The sequence below is a fragment of the Pipistrellus hanaki genome (genome assembly GCF_964339955.1).
Source record: "Pipistrellus hanaki genome assembly, chromosome: 11".
Classification (NCBI taxonomy): domain Eukaryota; kingdom Metazoa; phylum Chordata; class Mammalia; order Chiroptera; family Vespertilionidae; genus Pipistrellus; species Pipistrellus hanaki.
Window position 1 is genome coordinate 51,460,459 of NC_140513.1, and position 19,800 is coordinate 51,480,258.

Genomic DNA, 19,800 nt, shown 5'->3' on the forward strand with positions numbered 1-19,800 from the left:
CAACATGAGCTAGCTAATTATTTGATTTCTATTTGACAAACCTATTGGATAACATTCTTATGATTTCTTAAAATTAAAAATCACCTGTATTACTTCTATAACTGACTGCTTTAAAGAAAATCTGATTTGAATTTTCAAAACCCAACTTATACTAATTTTTATATTTTCCTCCTCGATTTTTAATCTCTTAATAAACTTTTACTATGCTGCTAGTCTTTGATTAACATCCAAAGTGAAGGTAAATATATTTCTAAGTACTCAAATATTATCACCTATGATCAGTTTTTCCATTAAAAATTGTCAATTGGTAGTAGTAATTTTTCCAAAGTTTCTACCTTTAATTTGGAGAGAAAATTATATTTTATAATTTCAAATGTCTAATCCTTCAATTGAATATTACCACTCTATTCTTATTTGGCTTTGGAATTTCTTTGGTCTGTGTTAAATATCCCAGTAATGTTTCAAACAGTCTAAAAATAAACTGTCCCTTCCATCTGAGAGCTTTCACAAAAATTAAGGTAACATAAATTAAATGCATATTATATACAGGGTTCTTTTATACACGTGTTATCTTATTTAATCTCATAATTATTTACATTTTTCAGGGGGAAGAAAAAAGACATTACAATTTCAAGAAGATTAAACGATGTATCAAAGGTTATACATATAAGAAGAAATGCCAGGCATTGATCCTAGGTATATCTGTTTATAAAGCCAAGATCATTCCAGTACAAAAGGTTGGCAAAATCAGTATAAAGATCCAGATAGATGCCCTGGCCAGTGTGGGCTCAGCGGCTGGATCATTGTGTGCTATACCAAAAGGTCATGGGTTGATTCCAGATAAGGGCACATACCAGGCTGTGGGTTTAACTGCGGTCGTGGTTCATGTAGGAGGCAACTGATCAATGTTTCCCACTCTCTCCACTCATACCTATCGTCCTCTCTCTTTCTCTCCCTTCTTCCTCCATTTCTCTCTAAAATAAATAAAATAAGTAATTGTTTTTAAAAAATAGGTGGAAGGTCTAATTTAACCCAAGGCCCATAGTTTGCCAATTCCTTCAAGATAATACAATACATTCCCTCCTAGAGAATTTATATTAGTTTTTCATTAACAGCAATAAATTTTCTCTCTTGCTGTTAAAAAAAAAGTTATGACTTTAATCTTACTGGGCAATTTTATTTTAATGCTTTCCTTATTCGGCTCAATTATTTAAAACATGTTATTATTAGGAACTATGCACAATCTTTTACAAAGTCTAAATACAGTACCAATCATATCAGAAATTATTCTACAAATAAGGCGAAATATTCTTAAAACTATATATAGCAATGGCATATACAAAATACTTAGTGTGAAAATATCAATATTTAAAGTTCCTATACTGAACTTTTTTCACTTACTTGTATAGAATTTCAATTGCTCAAGCTATCTATCTATCTATCTATCTATCTATCTATTTAATAAGCATAATCTCAGCCCATAAACAGTAACAAATATCCTTATAATTACATAAAATAATATATACAAGAAATATAAATATATAGAACTTAAAGACCTTCTCTCCCTTATTCCAAAATTTAATTATGTGAACCACCACTGAACTTGCTAGTTTTAATATAAAAGATTTAAATATAAAGAAAAATTTCCTATCAAGACTTTTCTTTCTTCCCTCTCTCCTCCCCTTTCTTCCTCACATGCCACAATCTAAGTCTAAATGACATACAATCTGAGACTCAAAAATCAGCTCTATAAGAAAGCACACAAAGTAAGATTCAGAAAACACAAGATCAGGTTCAAATCCCAGCACTCTAACTAAAACTAGTTGCATAATCACTTCTTAGCTTTGTGCCTTTAACAACTACTAATTAAAAGTCTGTTAGTCTACTTCCTCATCTATGAAAGTGGGCAAAACTATACTCACCTCAAGTAGTGGTTATAAGTATTAGAGTGAGAACTAAAATGACAAGCCATAGCATAATTGATATATAGTCAAAGACTTAAAACTCCCAGTTGCTGCTATTGCCAATACCACCACTACCATCACCATTTTGGGCAAGTACTGTTAACATATGTTGTATTTTCCTCTACAAAGCAAGAAAAGTACTGCCTTTCCTTAAATTATATCTATAACAACTTTTTTATGCATCCTACAAATTCTATTATTATATTATATATTGTTCAATTGGTAAGATATGTCCACATATAATACCTTAATAAAAAAAAAATGGGGGAAAAAAGTTAAGGGGAAATGTTTTCTCCCCCAATAATTTAAAGTTCTTTTGAAAAAAAATTAATGTCTATTTTTATTTTTGAAAAGAAATAATTAACATTTTTCACTTTGTTTCTCATTATTGTAGGTATTTTAAACCAAAACATATACAGTATATTAAAAGAGCTATTAATTGCTTTTTAAATAAAGTCATCCAACACTAATAATCACAAATAGATTTGGTTAAAAGGTAATGTCCAATTCGGGTCTACTTTCTCAATCCCAATATATCTTAAAATCCATTAATTTGGGGTTTAATTTTATTGCTTTTGTTTTCAATCTTTTGAACATAAAGGAAGCATATTGATAAGTGTATGCTATAGCTGCTCTAACATTAGTGAATATAAACATTTCTTACCAAGTTACGCTTTTTTAGTGGAAGAAAGTAATAATAGTGGCAGAAAGAAAACATCAGTGCATAGCAAGTAAGAAGTTCAGTGTAGAAACACAATTGCAGAAAAAGCCAATGATTATCTTCACCAACACAATTGTTAATCCTGAAGAAAAAAAATAAAAAGAAATTAAACTTTAATTAGATGTTAATTTCAGAATTGGTAAAAATAAACACAAAAAACTTCTTATATGGGTAACTTCATGGAGACAGGCTAACATCACTCAAACCTAAAGGCAAACAGTACATAGGAAAATATATAATATCTGTAAAGCACTTTGTATTTTACAAAGGAAGTCCATATATATGATCCTTCTTTAACTCACAACCACCCTGTGAGGCAGGAAGAGCAGATGTGAGAACAGGAACGAAGGTGTTAAACTCGCCAGAGATGTACAGTTAGAACTTAAGACACTTGCCAAAGCAAGTACAGTGAGTGATGAAGAGAAAAGAACCTCCTCCTACACAGTGCTCTTCTGTGAGACATTCTAGCTTCGAGAGCAATTTGAATGATGTGAAGTAAAATAACTTAATCCTGCCATTCTGACATAACTGTTAAGCATTCACAATTCTTACTTTTCAAAGCAATCCTTGATTGCTAAAAATAGACATATATCCAAAACTACTTACAGATTCTTAGAGCTACACTTCCAGCAATACAATAGTGAACCATAACTATGAAAAACTATTAATGTCATAATCCCCAAAATTTCAAAGCTAATTTAAGCTAATGTTTTATTGTACCAGAATTTATTGTGCCCAAATTTTAAAAATATTTTACAATTCCAGGAGAAAACCCTAGTTCAGAACTATAAGTTACCATGTACAAATGTTTTTATTTCAATGTATTACACTGGTACTATTCTGTGTGGGTTTTTTTCTGTGTGTGTTTTGTTTTTTGTTTTTGTTTTTATGTGTGTGTGTGTGTGTGTGTTGGGTGTGTGTTTTTTTGGGGGTACATATTTTTAATGATTTTGCAGAGAGGAAGGGAGAGGAAAAGATAGAAACATCAGTGATGAGAATCATTGATTGGATGCCTCCTGCACACCCCCTACTGGAGATTGAGGCCGAAACCCAAGCATGTGCCCTTGACAGGAATCGAACCTGGGACCCTTCAGTCCTTAGACCAATGCTCTATCCACTGAGCCAAACCAGCCAGGGCACTGGCACTGTTTTTAAAAAACTATATAATAGGTTCAATTCCTAATTTAAATTGTTGTTTTAAAAGTGTGCTATTAAAGTATTTTTTAAAATCAAATATGGAACTAAAAGGAAAACTGTACAGAGGCATTCCTTAGACTTAAGAGCTCATTCTTGGTTATTAAGAAAATGTCCTGTGTTTTGTTACTCACCAGCAGGACTATCAAATGTTTATGTATGTACTCTTCAACAGAGACTGCTTGAAAGATGACTTATCCTTGACCTGTCCCCCCTGTTACCCTAAATTTGAGAACAACTGCTGATACTGGCATTTTTCTTAACCAGAGAGCTTTAAGGAGCACTAAGGTTCTTAGTTTATATATGTAAGAGTTCTCTTGGTAACAATTATACTACATAGAAAAAGTGATCAGATTCAGATCAGAGAAAATCTTATGGTGACCTGAGAATTGTTCTCCAAATCTGAAGCTTTAGGCAGTTAGAACAATGCCATTTATGAAAATGACAAAAATTTTCTTTGCTTCCAATTTACATTGTATAGTTTCCCTCACTCTGGGTATCTCAACAACATTCTATTAGGAAATTAACTCATGAAAACCCCTAAATTTATTCAAGCCCCTGGTCTACCCTTTTTTCCTGTCCTCCAACTCTTTCTACTTCCATTCTTCTTCCCAATATTTTGAGAAGTTGACTAAATTGGAAGCAAGAGGCATAGAAATAGAGAACTCACCGCAATCTTCGAGTTTAGGCTAAAGTTTAGCCAAATAGTACTTTACTGTATTTTGTCACTGAGTTAATCTTTATTTTTAATAATAAAAATAAAAATGTCACTAATCTCTATAGTACCAAAATATTTCCTTACTCACTGTTTATGTTTTTAAGCTTAAACTATTGCATTATTTTAAATGGAAGCATCAATATCTAACCATATATGAACATTTATTATATTTTTAGTTAATCAAAAATATTGCTCTAAAAAGTATATAAAATTGAGTTTTTCAGTGTGATTACAACTTACCAGGTTACCTAGTTTTTATTATCTATTACTATTATAATTAGAAAAGATCACTGAATTGTAGAAAACTCTTGAGGATTAACCTGTATAAATTCTAGGCACATTTTTAAAGACTAACTGTGTTATAAACTATACTATCTTATCAATGAAATATATATAGTAACAAAGTGCTTTTATCTAAAAGTGCGTTTTATCTACTTAAATAACCATTTTATAGTAAAACACAAATTTCTACTAAAACCTTGCTAATAACTTGTGCTATCAAAATAAGCTACAAAAAAATAATGGAAACTCTAAGTTGATTAGCATTACTAGTCAAAGCTAAACTCTTCCCTCTAGTTCAGCTTTAGATATAAGCAGTTATAAATTTAACAAGCCTGCTAAACAGTTAACTGTATATATGTATGCATGTATGTACAAACATAAACATAGATGTATACAGATATGTTTATAGAATGCTATACTATAGCAGTTTAAATATTTATACAGCTATCCCATGCTAGAAAAACATTTAAATACAGTATCTTGTTCACAGATTCTTGTGACAGCTCTGAAATGAGATACAATGCAGAATTCTCACAGCATTTGTTTTTTAAAAAATCGATTTTTCAAGTAAACATTTTCTTTAAATATTACAAGAGAGCCCCCTATTGACCAAAAACGTTGGTTGTTCAGCAGAATCAGCTGATTTACACTCACACACATCTAGCATGTATGTAATCTTAATACCTAAAACATATAATACTGAAAAAGGCTAAAGGGAGAGGAATGAGGTTAGGGTACCTGAAATGTATTATTCTTTAAACAAATGGAAAGGGATATATAAACAATGGGATGTATACGGTTTATTACAGTTAGAAACAATAAGAGCTACTGTTTAAGTACTTTCTAAGTCTCAGACACTGTACAAAATGTTTTACATACATGCCTCATTTAATATAACCACCACAGTCCTTTGCATATGTGGCTGCATGTTAATTCTTAGCTTTCTACTAGGATATTTCCTTGTTAGAAAAGATAGGATCTCTGTGGGGGGAAAAATGATTTTCGGAATTCATAAAACCATATAAAAATGTATGCTTATTAAAAGGTGTTTTTAAACTACATCAACTTCATGTAACTTTTGTTTAAACCTGCTAAGTACTACAATTTAGTTTCACTCGTTTTTTCTAACAGTGAATTATTCTTTTCTTACCATGGACAGTGATGATCCATTCTCCTCACACAGTGGCCGCAGCGGCTGCAGTGGTGGGAACGCTTTGGTCTCATCAAATTACACTTGTTACATAATTCCCAGAACTCCCTTTCTAGGGAAAGAAATTAAAATCTGTTTAATGAAGGTAAATGAGTAATGTTGCAATTTAGCAACAACTGTTTAGAGATTTTATAGAGTCTTCAATATATATGTCTAAGAAATTTTTCCTCTTGTCTCCAGTATGTGTTTCACATAAATGTTGTTGCTCTGTTCTATGTATGTCTGATTTTGTATGTTTATAATTTTCAATACTATAAAAAAAATAAGACACTATTATGAGTCAAACTTAGGGATAGAAAACAATGTATTTGGGTTTGGGACATACTGCTATAAATAAAATTCAGTGACAAAACCCTAAAATATAACCAAATTGTTACATTAAAACAGAATTTTATTCAAACAAATTTCTAGAAATTTTGTTATCTAAAGGCTCTAAAAAAGGAATAATGGTGCATTCTGGTTTCATGGATTAATAAATCAAAATAAGTCCTATAATCTCAGGTTGCATTCCTAACCCTCAAATCATTTTATTTTCTCATATTAACAAGTTCACTGGGGAAAGTTTATGGGGGGGGATTTGGAAAAGATTTTCAGATGGGTTTAGGAGGTTATTAGAATAGTTTCAACCTACATATCTGTAAATCATGTCTTGGTCTTCTCCCTTTCCTTCTTCAGGTGTATGCATGTGCAAATAGGACCTTGGTGACCAATATATTCTGATGTCTGATAACTACCTACAATACTATTGTACCAGCCGTCTTAAAATATAAAATAAAAACCTTTGGGAGAGAAAATCCAATTGCTAATTTATGATAACTATAAATAAATTAAAAACACACAAATATATTTTTTAAAATGAAAAATCAAAACCTAAATCTAATCAGAGAAAAAAAGACAAATTCCACAAATGACTGAGGATTTTAATATAAGTAAACAGCATCACTTTTTGTTTTTTGATTTTTTTAAAAAAATATATTTTATTGATTTTTTACAGAGAGGAAGAGAGAGAGATAGAGTGCTAGAAACGTCGATGAGAGAGAAACATCGACCAGCTGCCTCCTGCACACCCCCTACTGGGGATGTGCCCGCAACCAATGTACGTGCCCGCAACCAATGTACGTGCCCGCGACCAATGTACATGCCCTTGACCGGAATCGAACCCGGGACCTTTCAGTCCGCAGACCGACGCTCTACCGCTGAGCCAAACCGGTTTCGGCTGTTTTTTGATTTTTTGTAAGAGAACATTTTTGGTAAATCATAGTGGTAGAAAAAGTAATTCCTAGAAGAAATGGACTTAGGAAACAAGTTACCTGGAAGGACCCTCGGAGCCTGGAAGTGAGGAAGATAAAGGTAATGGGCCTGGGAGAGGGAGGGGGAAGAGGAAAGAGAGGGGGAAAGGCAAGGGTGTGCTCCCTAGGTAGAGAACACGGGGTCCACCTCTAAGGATGAAGATTTTAGGGGAGGTCTCATGGGAAGATCTCAAGAGAATATTCAGCAGTTTTTCAGGTGAGCAAAACACTGTTGAACATGGATCCTTATTAATGCTGTAAATACATGAATGAATATAAAACAAGGTTTTATTTTGTTTTGTTTATCCCTCAGAAAGGAAGGAAGCACCTTCTGTTTTAGTCTTTCAAAAGACTGGAATTGTTAAAGGGCCCTCTTTCAATTACTGCATTTCAAATCACAAAGTAATGTTTTGGAGAAAATATAATTTTTTTAATATATATTTTATTGATTTTGTACAGAGAGGAAGGGAGAGAGATAGAGAGCTAGAAACATCGATAAGAGAGAGTCATCGATCAGCTGCCTTTTGCACACCCCCCACTAGGGATATGCCCGCAACCAAGGTACATGCCCTTGACCGGAATCGAACCCGGGTCCCTTCAGTCCCCAAGCCAATGCTCTATCCATTGAGCCAAACAGGTTTCGGCAATGGAGAAAATATAATTTAAAACTACCAAAATCAATACAGGGTTTGGGTCTTAATAGTGGTTTCTGGCCCTAACAAGTTTGGCTCAGTGGATAGAGCATTGGCCTGCGGACTTAAGGGTCCCAGGTTCGATTCCGGTCAAGGGCATGGACCCTGTTTGTGGGCACATTCCCAGTACGGGGTGTGCAGGAGGCAGCTGATTGATGTTTCTCTCTCGATATTTCTAACTATCCTTCTTCCTTCCTCTCTATAAAAAAAAAAAAAAAAAAAAAAAAAAAAAAAAAAAAAATCAGTAATATTTAAAAAAAATAGTGGTTTCCTGACAGAACTGGTTGCCAATATAGAAAATAAATGTTTGTAAGTCTCCTACAGCTCACCTTTAAAAAGCAATATAAGCCCTGACCATGTGGCTCAGTGGGTTGGAGCACTGCCCAATACAACAGAAGTTTGCGGGTTCTATTCCCGGTCAGGGCACATGCCTAGGTTTCGGGTTCCATCCCGTCAGGACACCTATGGGAGGCAACTGATGGATGCTTCTCTCTCATATAGGTAGTTCTCTCTTTTTCTCCCTTTTGCTCTCTCTAAAAAGCAATTTAAAAAAGCATATCCTCATGTGAGGATCAAAAATAAGAATTTAAAATAGAAAAACAATATAAGCCTTGGCTGGTGTTTCAAGTAGTTAGAGCAGTGTTTCCCAACCTTCTCTCATGATGAGAATCACCTGGTGGAGTTGTTAAAACACAGATTCCTGAATCCCAACTAAGAAGTGCTAAACTAGAATTTTTGAGAACATATAGGTAAAATTGTATACTTAACTAGTGCTCTAACACAGATGTTATATGCAGAGCACTAATTTAGGTATGCAATTTTACCTATATGTTCTCAAAAATTCTAGTTTAGCACTTCTTAGTTGGGATTCAGGAATCTGTGGTTTAACAACTCCACCAGGTGATTCTCATCATGAGAGAAGGTTGGGAAACACTGAGTTAGAGCATCGGCCACACACCTAAACATCATGGGTTCGATTTCTGGTCAAGGGCACATACCTGGATTGGTTTGATGCCTGGCCCCAGTGGGGTGCATGCAGGAGACAACCAACTGAAGTATTTCTCTAACATCAATGTTTCTCTCTCTCTTCCCCGCCCCTTCCACTCCATCTAAATATCAATAGAGAAAATATCCTCATGAGGATTAACAAAAATAATAATAATAATAAAATAAAAATAAGAGCCCCAACCAGTTTGGCTCAGTGGATAGAGCATTGGCCTGCAGACTGAAGGGTCCCAGGTTCGATTCTGGTCAAGGGCATGTGTCTTGGTTGCAGGTACATCCCAGTGGGGGTGGTGCAAGAGGCAGCTGATTGATGATTCTCTCTCATCGACATTTCTGACTCTCTATCCCTCTCTCTTCCTCTCTATAAAAATCAATAAAATATATTTTGAAAATAAATAAATAAAATCTAAAAAATAAGACAATATAGGAGGGAGGAAAAAGGCAAAACTATGAGTGAATACATGAGCCTCAGCATTAACAGCGTGGGTTAAATTTCAAGGAACAATATTAGACAAATTTAAAACCTGATACATTTTTTAAAACTTAGAAGATTTTGTTCTCTAACCATATGTCAAAAAGCAGCTCTAGTGATGACAAAAAAAAAACACTAAAATCAAAATTACTAGTTAAGAAAGAGCTTGGTGATGAAATGTTCTAAGACTGACTGTGGTGACAGTTGCATAACTCTGTAAATATACTAAAAGCCACTAAAATATATAATTTAAATGGATAAATTATACTGCATATGAATTATACTCAATGAAGCTATTTTTAAAAGTTAAAAGATTAAATAAAATCATTTCATGAAATTTGAAAGTGACAAAAGTAATATTTCTGTATTTCAGACATGTGTGAATAATTTGAATAATATAAAAATACATTTAATTATTTCACCTGACTATTTATCTGCATGCCAAAAAGCTTGTAAAATCAAATTCTGGGGCCTAAACGGCGTTGCTCAGTGGTTGATCATTGACCTTTGAACCAGGAAGTCACGATTTTTTAAAATCTGTATTTAAAGTCATAGTAAAAGCTGGTGGAACAAGGATCTGTGCCTCAAATCTGTTCTGTAATATTCTGCCATGTGACCTATAAAGCATAATCTATGCTCCTGATCACACAGGCTACCTACCTCATACAATTACCCTGAAGATTGTATGACATGAGATACCAAGAGACTTTGAAAACATTAAAATATGATAAATTAATATATTTTTTTAATTGGATAAAAAGGAAATCTTCTGAACTTAGTGAAGAAAAATAGGCCTAATGTCAAAGGAACCAGATATAATGCAGATATCCAAATAGTCAGCAAGATGGTGTCCTCCATTGCTACAGTCTATAAGCTAAAGTTAATAAAGTGGTTTCATGATTCAATTAGGCCACAGATATTAATCTGCTTGGTATTCATTTAAAAACAATTTTTTAAAATTTTTAACTAGTTGCCAATATTTTTTTAAATTATGAAATTTCTCATAAAGAAATTGTTATTAAGTAAAAATGTAATTTCTCAAATAATTACATACCACTCAACAAAGATTTACCCAGTGTTTACTAAGTGACAGAGACTGTTCCAGGCACTGAGGATACAGCACCGAACAAACCAAGAAAATGAAACAATCCTCACCCTCAGGAGGTCATACAGATTAGGCAAACAATACACAAACTGACAGAGGCAGCAAGGGGCGGGGGCATGGGAGGCGGCTGGGATCTGCAATTTCAAACAGAGAACTAACTCTAGGAAGGAAACATCTGAGAAAAAACTTGCCAGTTGTAATAGATGTCATGCATAACTAATGCATACTAAAGGCAATAAATACATTAATAAAAAGAGTAATTCTGGAATAGTAAAACTGATAAATCTGAAGAGTACCATACCTCCAAGTGGGATCTTAGGGTTCTCAGGGAGTCTTCCTGGATCTGTTACCGAGGCCCTTACTAAGGCCACCAGACAAAATATGGCAATGCCATAGAATACTAGGAAGAAAGGGAAAAGGAGAGGGAAAAGGTAGGAGAAGGGCAAAGGGAAAGGGAAGAGAAGAAAGAAAATTAGTCACTTACCCTTAGAAACATTTTTATGAACAAGCATATTTAAAGTTTAAATGCATATTTTAATTAATACTATCCAGATAAATAATTTTCAAAAGATGGAAAAATTAAATGATTAATTCACTTGGTTCATCAAATAATACTGCCAAGAGGACTATCTTAAGTATACCACTTTTAAAAATGTTACTTTGCATAATAACCAATAAACTTGTTGTAAATCATATTCTTTACTAATAGAGATTCCCAATAAGCAATGGTATAAATGAATGGGTTCCCTATTAAATACATGTACTAAATTTGAAAAAAATTAAAGCAGCATTTTTTAAGCCTATCCTACAATTAAACTTTTTCATTAATTCTTAACTGGCTATCTTCAAAATTTGAGTTAGTAATGTTCAATTGTTCCTTTCAATAGATTTTAAGATATTTCATTTGAAAATAAAGAATCTAGAAACTTTTTTAAAATGAAAAACTAGGTAAAGTAACAGTTAGAGGAAAAGAAGATTCATTCATCGTAATTCAACCTTTTAAATGGAAAAAAAAAATAGGCATTTTTTGAGGATGGGGTGGAGGAGAGGGCACCGCACCTGTAATAGGTAATTTAGTACAAGTGTTAACTACAGGGCTGACTGCATGGCACTGGTCAATTTTATCATTTATATATCAGAAACTACATTTCTCACAGCTCTTGTGAGGTCAAAATGACATAATCTATATGGAAACTGTTAATGCCATGTACATGTAAAATATGTCATTTCAAATTTAATCATAAGCAATCCATCATCAATGAACTATAGCAGAAAATAATTATGTAGACGTTCAAAGTGTTATAATGAACACCTGTATCATAAAAATCTTCATTCTCATTAATGTATACGATCTTCATTCTTAAACTCTTTATACATTTGCAATAAGCACATAACAGAAATATTAAAAATACACAAATTGACACAATTGTATCTTTTTTTAAAATAAAATGATCTTTATATAGTTTATAGAGTTCGATATCTAACCTATTTCTCTAACCCTGCAAAATAGTATATAAAGAACATTATTTTTTTAAATTTCCATAATTCAGTAAATAACTTAGTATTAACAGTACTAATATTAAAAGGAAGATTAATATAGTAGCACTATATTCTAGAAATATTCACAATGAAGTAAATCTCTAATTATATAAAGAAATAAAGACCTAGAAACTTACTTATTATTAATATGCCTGGAATATGTCCTTCTTCATAGTGAGGAAAGAGGACAATTTTGGGAATTATAACAATATTGTATAACCAGACAAAGACAATCAAACCCATGCAGCACCAACCATGTGGGTCAACAACAAAGTGAATCCGGAGACCCATTTTGCAGTCCTACAACTGCCTGCCAACCCACAGGAAAGACAATCCTACGGAGAGAGAGAGAGAAGAAAAAAGTTACCTACTAGTATATAGAAATAAGTATTTGACTAAAACAAAATTATCTTACTGGCAACTATAACATAATACTTGTTGACTTTTCTTTGTATATTTTGACAAAATACTTTAGAAAAGAAAAGAAAGTGTCAGGATATTCAAATTTCACCATACGCTTCAAATAATTTAATTTTGATTTTCTTTATGAATTGCTATCAGAGAATATAAATTGGCATTACCTTCTGAAGTTAAATACAAGTCTGTTCTCAACCCAGAAATTCCATGTGTAAACCCGAAAGAAATGAGTACACATATCCACCAAAAGGTGTATGTATGTATGTGTATATATATATATATATATATATATATATATATATATTACATATAATATTTTAGTAGTTTTAATCATAAGACTAACTGATGGTCATCCAAGTCAAAATAGCAGTAATTTTGTGGTGGGAAGGGTGTTTAACTGGAAAGGAACATAAGGGAACCTTAGAGGGGTTAGAAATGTTCTCTCTTGACCTGGGTAGGTTTCATGGGTATATACATATGTAAAAATTCACTGAGCTGTCCACCTAAGATTTGTGCAATTTAGTTTAATTTTAAACCATAGTAAAATGCTTATAAATTATTTTTTAATTATATTAAAAACTGAAAAGCAATTAAAAATTGCCAAAATAATTAAATTTGTTGAATGAAGACCAATTAATCTTATTACCATCAAGGCTTTTTTCAGTTGAGTGTTAATAAAAAAAAAATGAGCCTCTTAATGTTAAGATACTTCTATACTTATGTTAAAAAAAGAAAGAAAATGACTTTAAAAATCCATTCTTTAGATGTAACTTATAAGCGTAAACAAATTATAATATAAAATACAATGACATAATACATTAATATACTACGATGATGTTTCACAAACCAGAATCAACTGAGATTTTTAAAAATACTATTCTCAGACCCTAATCCAATCTATTGAATCATAATTCTTTACAAAGTAAAGCTTAAAAACCAACAAAATGTTAAAAATGTTCCCCAAATGCATATGACACAGCTGAGTGATATCAAGGAACCACTAAGTCAGGAGCTTCACTAAGACTTTATTGTTACAGCAATGAGTTGAATTCAGTTCAACAAATATTCATTGAGCCTCCACTGTACAGCAGTTACCTGTGTAGACACAGTAATGAATAATACATGGCCTTTGCTTAAAGCAATTAACAGTCTAATGGGGAAGAGAGTCATAAAATGGTTTTAATATAATATGGTAAGTTCCAGAGATGAGGACAAATTGTAACTAGAGGCACAGAAGACAAGGACTAATTAAATCAGGGCAAGACTTCCTACACGGGGTGAAACCCGAGTTCAGTATTAAAAGATGAGTAAGTTATTCAAGTAAAGCAGAGTGACAATACTGTCAACAGAAGGAAGAGCAAGAGGTAGTCAAGGGTAAAAGTGGTAGGAGGTATTACAAATTGCCATCATAAATCACAAATCTTTCAGTGACAAGAGAGTCAGGGTGAGAAGGTGCTATATCAAGAAGGACATCAAGATGCCACATTAAAATATTAAAGAGTTCATTCCTGGAAGGTGTGGTTCAGTTGGTTGAGCAGCGTCTCGTGCACCAAAAGGTCATCCTGATCAGGGCACTAGGCCGGGTTTTGGAGATCCCCATTAGAGGGTATGCAGGGGGCAGCCGATCTATGTTTCTCTCTCTCGTATAGATGTCTCCGTCTCTGTCTCTCTCCTTCCCTCCTTTCCCTTCCTCTCTCTCTAACGCCAATAAGTGTGTGTGTGTGTGTGTATATATATATATATATATATATATATATATATATATATATATATATATGTCATTCTGAAGCATTGGAAAGCTATTGAAACAGGGAGTTAACATAATGAGATTTATACTTTAAAATAAATTACTGACACTCTGGTGAGGAAGATGAAAGATCAGTTGGAGAAGAAATCAATTGAAAAAATAGTTAGAATCAAACCAGTAATTTTACTAATTGACTGGATATTAGGGGTTATAGGGGAAAAAGTAAAGGCTGACTCCCAGGTTTTCAGTTTATAACCCAGACTACCGGTACTTAATTCTTAGAATAATTTATCATCAGTTGAAGAGCCTCAGGGTACCAACTCTTAGAGGCCTTAACAATGTTCTTTAAAGCTACCAGAACAAAGAAAGAAAAAAAAAGATGAAGAATTACTTGATTTTAAAAGTAATCATTCCTAGAAGCTACAAATATCAGGGCAGCTAAAAATAAGATGGGAACTCAAATGCACCACCACTCAACTGATGAAATCAGATACTGTCTAAATTAATCTTTATATATAAAATCTAAAACATGAATAGTGCCTAGGTCTTTAAAAAAGTAAAAGTTGAATTTTAATACCTTTTAATTAGAAAATTAAAATACATAGTATCATTTAAGCATGAAAAGTCAGAGAGGATAAAACATGCTATTTAACTTACTAGCTATCATTTTAAAAACTAAATATGCTCAAATAAAAATGATAAGCTATCTATCACAGCTAAAAAGAGAAACACTAAAATAATGTTTACATTTACAGTCTTGCCAACCATCGAGTGCTAAAAGAAATGACAGAAGGCTCTGTCTCTCAACACATTCAATATTATTAACTTCATATAACTTCTCTAAATATTTCAGTTCCATTCAGGACTATACAAAAAATTATGAATTACAATAATTATACAGAACAGAGTAGTTTAATAACTTATTTCCAGATTTATTAATATTAGAAGCAGAAGAGCAAACAAGCCAGCAAAACAAGTAGCAAAATTATATAATATTCATTATTTTTTTAACTTTATTTTTATTCTCCTCTACCAGAGAACAAACTTTTTATCACTAGAAGAGAGAGATTCCTTACAACAGAAAATATTAGATAGTGAAAAGTATAGTTACAATGTATCTAACTTTCCTGGATGTAAACATATAGGTAGCAAACTCTATAAGAACAAGCATGCTCAAGGAAAGTGAGCAAAAGATAAAAAAATAAAATAGTAAACAAATAATATGTTGAATATTTTTTAAATACCTGATTAGTGAAAATTAGTGCCACATAACCCTTACAACTGGATTGTAGAGAAGAAAACAGTAGTCTCCCAAGAGCTCCAAATCAGATTACACCCAGAGTTGCAGGATCACTCCACTCAGTTAATGACAACTAGGCGTGGCTTATGACTGAACAGAAACTATTACACATCCTGAGCAACAACCGAACTGACAATGCTGCTACTCCAGTGGCGTTTGTAAAATACTTTCATTAGCCAAAGATCCCAACATATTAATTTGTATACTAAATGATGAGCTTATAACTAAACTTTGATGTAACTAGTGGACATACTGGTACTTCAACATTTTTAAAGATTGCTATCTGGTAACTAAATATACTTGAGTGCTGTGTCTACATAATTAGTGATGTAAATTACTACAGCTCAAACTTTTTTTCGAGAAACTATAATTCAACTCTAATAAAATGGACTGCATAAATATTTACAATGTTCAAACTATCCTGGTAAGAAACCACCTTTCCTTTTTTGCCTTTTCAGATTTTAAAAAATAAGTTACCCAACATAATTTACAAGAAATACAGTCAAACATCTCTGTCTATACTTACAGGTTTAGCTAACTCTCCACTTCAGTGGTCTTACTACTGCTCCATGAATGGAAAATATACTCCATCTGCCATTTCTCCTATCTGAAATGTTGTTACCATTTTGCTTACTCTAAATTCAACTCATACTTCAAGGTCAATCTGAATCTCACTCTCCATATAAAAATTTTCCTGGTACCTCTGTTCACAGTGATTTCTCTTTCTCTTCTATTCCAAATAAAAAGCAATACTAGTAGAGCAAAACAGCGAGTGGTTTTATAATTTTGGAATGAGGTAGGTCTTCACAAAGGAGACTCATAAGCTAAGTTTGACCACATAAAGGAAAAAGTTCTGAAGCCAAAGACACACCAAAACTGAAGTTCGGACAATGCATCCCTGGGAAATAATAACATATGACTAATAAGCATACAAAATAAATACTTAGCCAGACAAATCACAGAAGAAAAATGCAATGGCAAATCGCTAGTGATTAGGAAAGTCTGAAGTAACTAGGCATATTTTTCATCTTTGGTATTGAAAATTTTAGAAGGACAGATGACATCCAATGTTGAGAGGATAGAGAGAAAAGGACACAATGGTAGCACATAAACTGATACAACCATTTGGAGGGCAATTTGGCAATAAATGCCAAACTCTTTAATCCAGCAGTTTTATTTCTAGTAATACCTAAAAAATATTCATTAGAGTGTATCGGTCTGTGCAAGAATGTTCTATACAGCACTTTTAAAATCATAATAGTATGGAACAACCTAAATGTTCCATAATAGTATGGAACAACCTAAATGTCCAACAACCTAAATGTCCAAGAGGAATGAGTAAATAAATTATAATATCCATAGTGTAAACTATTTCCAAGTCACTACAAATTTAAAAGGGGGAAAATGAATAGCTCTAGATCTCCATATAATGTTGAGTTACATAGGCAAAGTCCATGAGGGAGGGGCTGTCTTAGTGGTTCCCTGAAGAGAGAGGAGAAAAAAGATAGAGTAGGAAAAGGCATGGAGAACTTTTGCGGCACTGATAAAGGTCTCTATCTTGATATAACTTTGAGATACACAGGTCATGAACTGTCAAAATTCAGCAAATACACACTTAAGAGTGTTGCATTTCATGGTATGTAAACTTACCTTTTAAAAAACCCTGTAAAACAACATTGAACTCTAGTTAATAATGTGTATGCTGAAGTATTCGGGAGAGAGGGAAGAAAATGAGAAAGTGTACTGATAACTATAATTTACTTTGAACAGGATCCAAAATAATTAAAATAGATTGCTAGATGGACAGAGGGATGGATGAGTATATGATGAAGTTCAGTAAAATATTAGTTGTGAATGTAGGTGATGGATATTCAGATATTACACTGTAATTCTTTCAACTCTCCTGTTAAAATTTTTTATAATTAAATGTTGAAGAAGAAGTTGTAAAAAAATTGTGTACCACATGATTCTGTTAGAAGCAAAGTATATGTATGAGTAAATTCTGTATATGGATCAGAAAAAAGTGTGAAAGAGAGCACAACTCCAAAACTGTGAACAGTGGTTATTACTGGGCTGAGGAAGGACTGAGCAATGAGAAGAAAGGCTTTCACGTTTTATGTATGTATTTTGTGTTCTCCTAACTTTATTAGTAAACATATGTACTTCTAAATTCTTTACAACCAACTGAAAAATAAAGATAGCCTACAGCCTTACTAACAAAATGTTTACATTAAGCTTCTCTTTATCACTATGTAATTCCCTTAAATGTTTTTAAAATTAATATTTTTAAAAATGCAATGCAGAAGCATCAGGTGTAAAGCCATATAAGATTTATAATCCTAAAAGATGTTTCTGAAACTTATTATTACTTAACAGATTATTTTTCTCTATGGAAAAGCTTAGACATTACCCAAGAAAATGTTTAGTTAAAATTTAATGTGAATAATTTTAAATAAATATAAGAAAACTACTTTTTTTGCAAATGACCAATTATTAAATATCTAAATATAAGCATTAAGGATACAATGCTACATAATTCAGAAACATATTCCCATGTAAAATTAAATGCAGACTTACCACTTGCAAATTCACTGTGATGTGTTGTAATTTTTCTGGTACTTGCATTTAGAGGTTTTATCTTGATTCATTCTTTTTTTTTACATGCCAACAAATGGATCTCTCTTCAATAATAGTTCTCCATAATAATCTATTAATGATTTAACAAATAATTATCTCTCACAAAGATAAAAATTGTAAGCAGCTAAATAATCAGAAAATGCCAATTACAAAATTTTAAATTAGTAAGATGATCCTGTGCTTTCAGATCCCACACCATCCCCCCAAAATGTGCATTTGATTATCATTATACATGAAAGTTCTTTTTTTTTTTTTTGAAACCATTCAGTTCCCATAAAATCAAATCAGCATTATGTGTACAGCATTTGGGCTTCATCAAGCTTCCTGACCACAAATCATAAAATGACAATCGATTCTGAGATCACTGATGAGACAAAATGCAATGTAATGTCTATCATAATGTGAGGCTAAGCCTTTGTAATCACAATTGATAAACATAAAATTAAGAGTTTAAAACAGAAGCGAGTTTTAGTTTAAAATGTTGTAAGGAAAGAAGTTATCCTCCTGTAATAAAACCATTAAGAGAAGCAATCAGGATAGTTAGTTTCTACAATTCAAGCTTAAATAATAATACTGTAAAGAGTTCTAGATAACACATACTGATTGAATATTTCATTAATTTAATCAACATCTACTGACTATATACTGTGCTTTGGCACTGGATATAGATATAATAGAGAAGCCCCTATCCTCAGTTGAGAAAGAAGGTAACCAGACAAGACCAATATGAGGTAAGACAAGGTCAGACAGAGGGGCAGGGGAAAGAGCATCTCCTATAGGCAGGTGTTGACTCATGGCACTTTTTTCACTTACGTGAACATTTACAAGTGTATCAGGTTATAATACAAAATGTATTTCTCATGGTAAACTGCCATCAGGAAAAGGTTTCTGGAGAGAGTGAAATCTGTGAATTAGCTAAAGGAAGAATGGAGGCTCGTCTGAACTAGGGAACAAATAAGCAAAGATATAAAGACAGCCAAAGAAAACCCAATTAAGCTGAAATGACAAGAGTCATTGCATATGGAAGAATGGGATAAAACATACCTATCCTTTTAACCACAATCAACTCCAAAAAATATATTTCATAATGTTACTAGTACACACAAATATGTGAGATAATGGCATGATTACCCTTACTATATGTGATGCACTATGATATTATTTCATGACTTGCAAGCATAGAATGATCCCAAAGTGAAAAACACTGCTAAACCGAGCCAATGAGTTTGGATTTCACATTGAACACAGTGGAAACCACAAAAGGATTTTTACAAGAATGCCCGGTGAACTTGCATTTTGGAAAGAAGAGCAACACCTTGAAGTATGAGTGTAAGTGGGTGGATAAGGCTCCAAGACTGAATACGTGAAATAAGACAGGCTTCCCGGTTACCCACAGGAGAAGTTAGGGCACCTGGTAAACAACCCAAAAGTCGTAACTTAGAAGAGAAGTGGGGAGGGGTTGGGAGAGGAAGGAAAAGTTAAGACAGCAGGCATGTTGGAAAAGGGCA

General features: G+C 32.9%; 1 protein-coding gene across 2 annotated transcripts in view; it reads right to left on the reverse strand.

The window, feature by feature from the left end:
• Positions 1-19,800, reverse strand: part of ZDHHC21 (zDHHC palmitoyltransferase 21) — a 49,480-nt gene that overhangs the window by 24,969 nt on the left and 4,711 nt on the right. Inside the window, exons 2-6 of one of the 2 annotated variants that reach the window (XM_084898263.1) lie at positions 18,233-18,362; positions 12,446-12,526; positions 10,954-11,052; positions 6,030-6,141; positions 2,629-2,767 (exon numbers count right to left, since the gene is read on the reverse strand). In XM_084898263.1, the coding sequence (XP_084754389.1) occupies positions 2,629-2,767; positions 6,030-6,141; positions 10,954-11,052; positions 12,446-12,482 (387 nt within the window). In that variant the 5' untranslated portion in view covers positions 12,483-12,526; positions 18,233-18,362. Of the gene's footprint in view, positions 1-2,628; positions 2,768-6,029; positions 6,142-10,953; positions 11,053-12,328; positions 12,527-18,232; positions 18,363-19,800 lie in introns of both variants that reach the window. The other variant, XM_084898262.1, reaches the window with a different exon arrangement.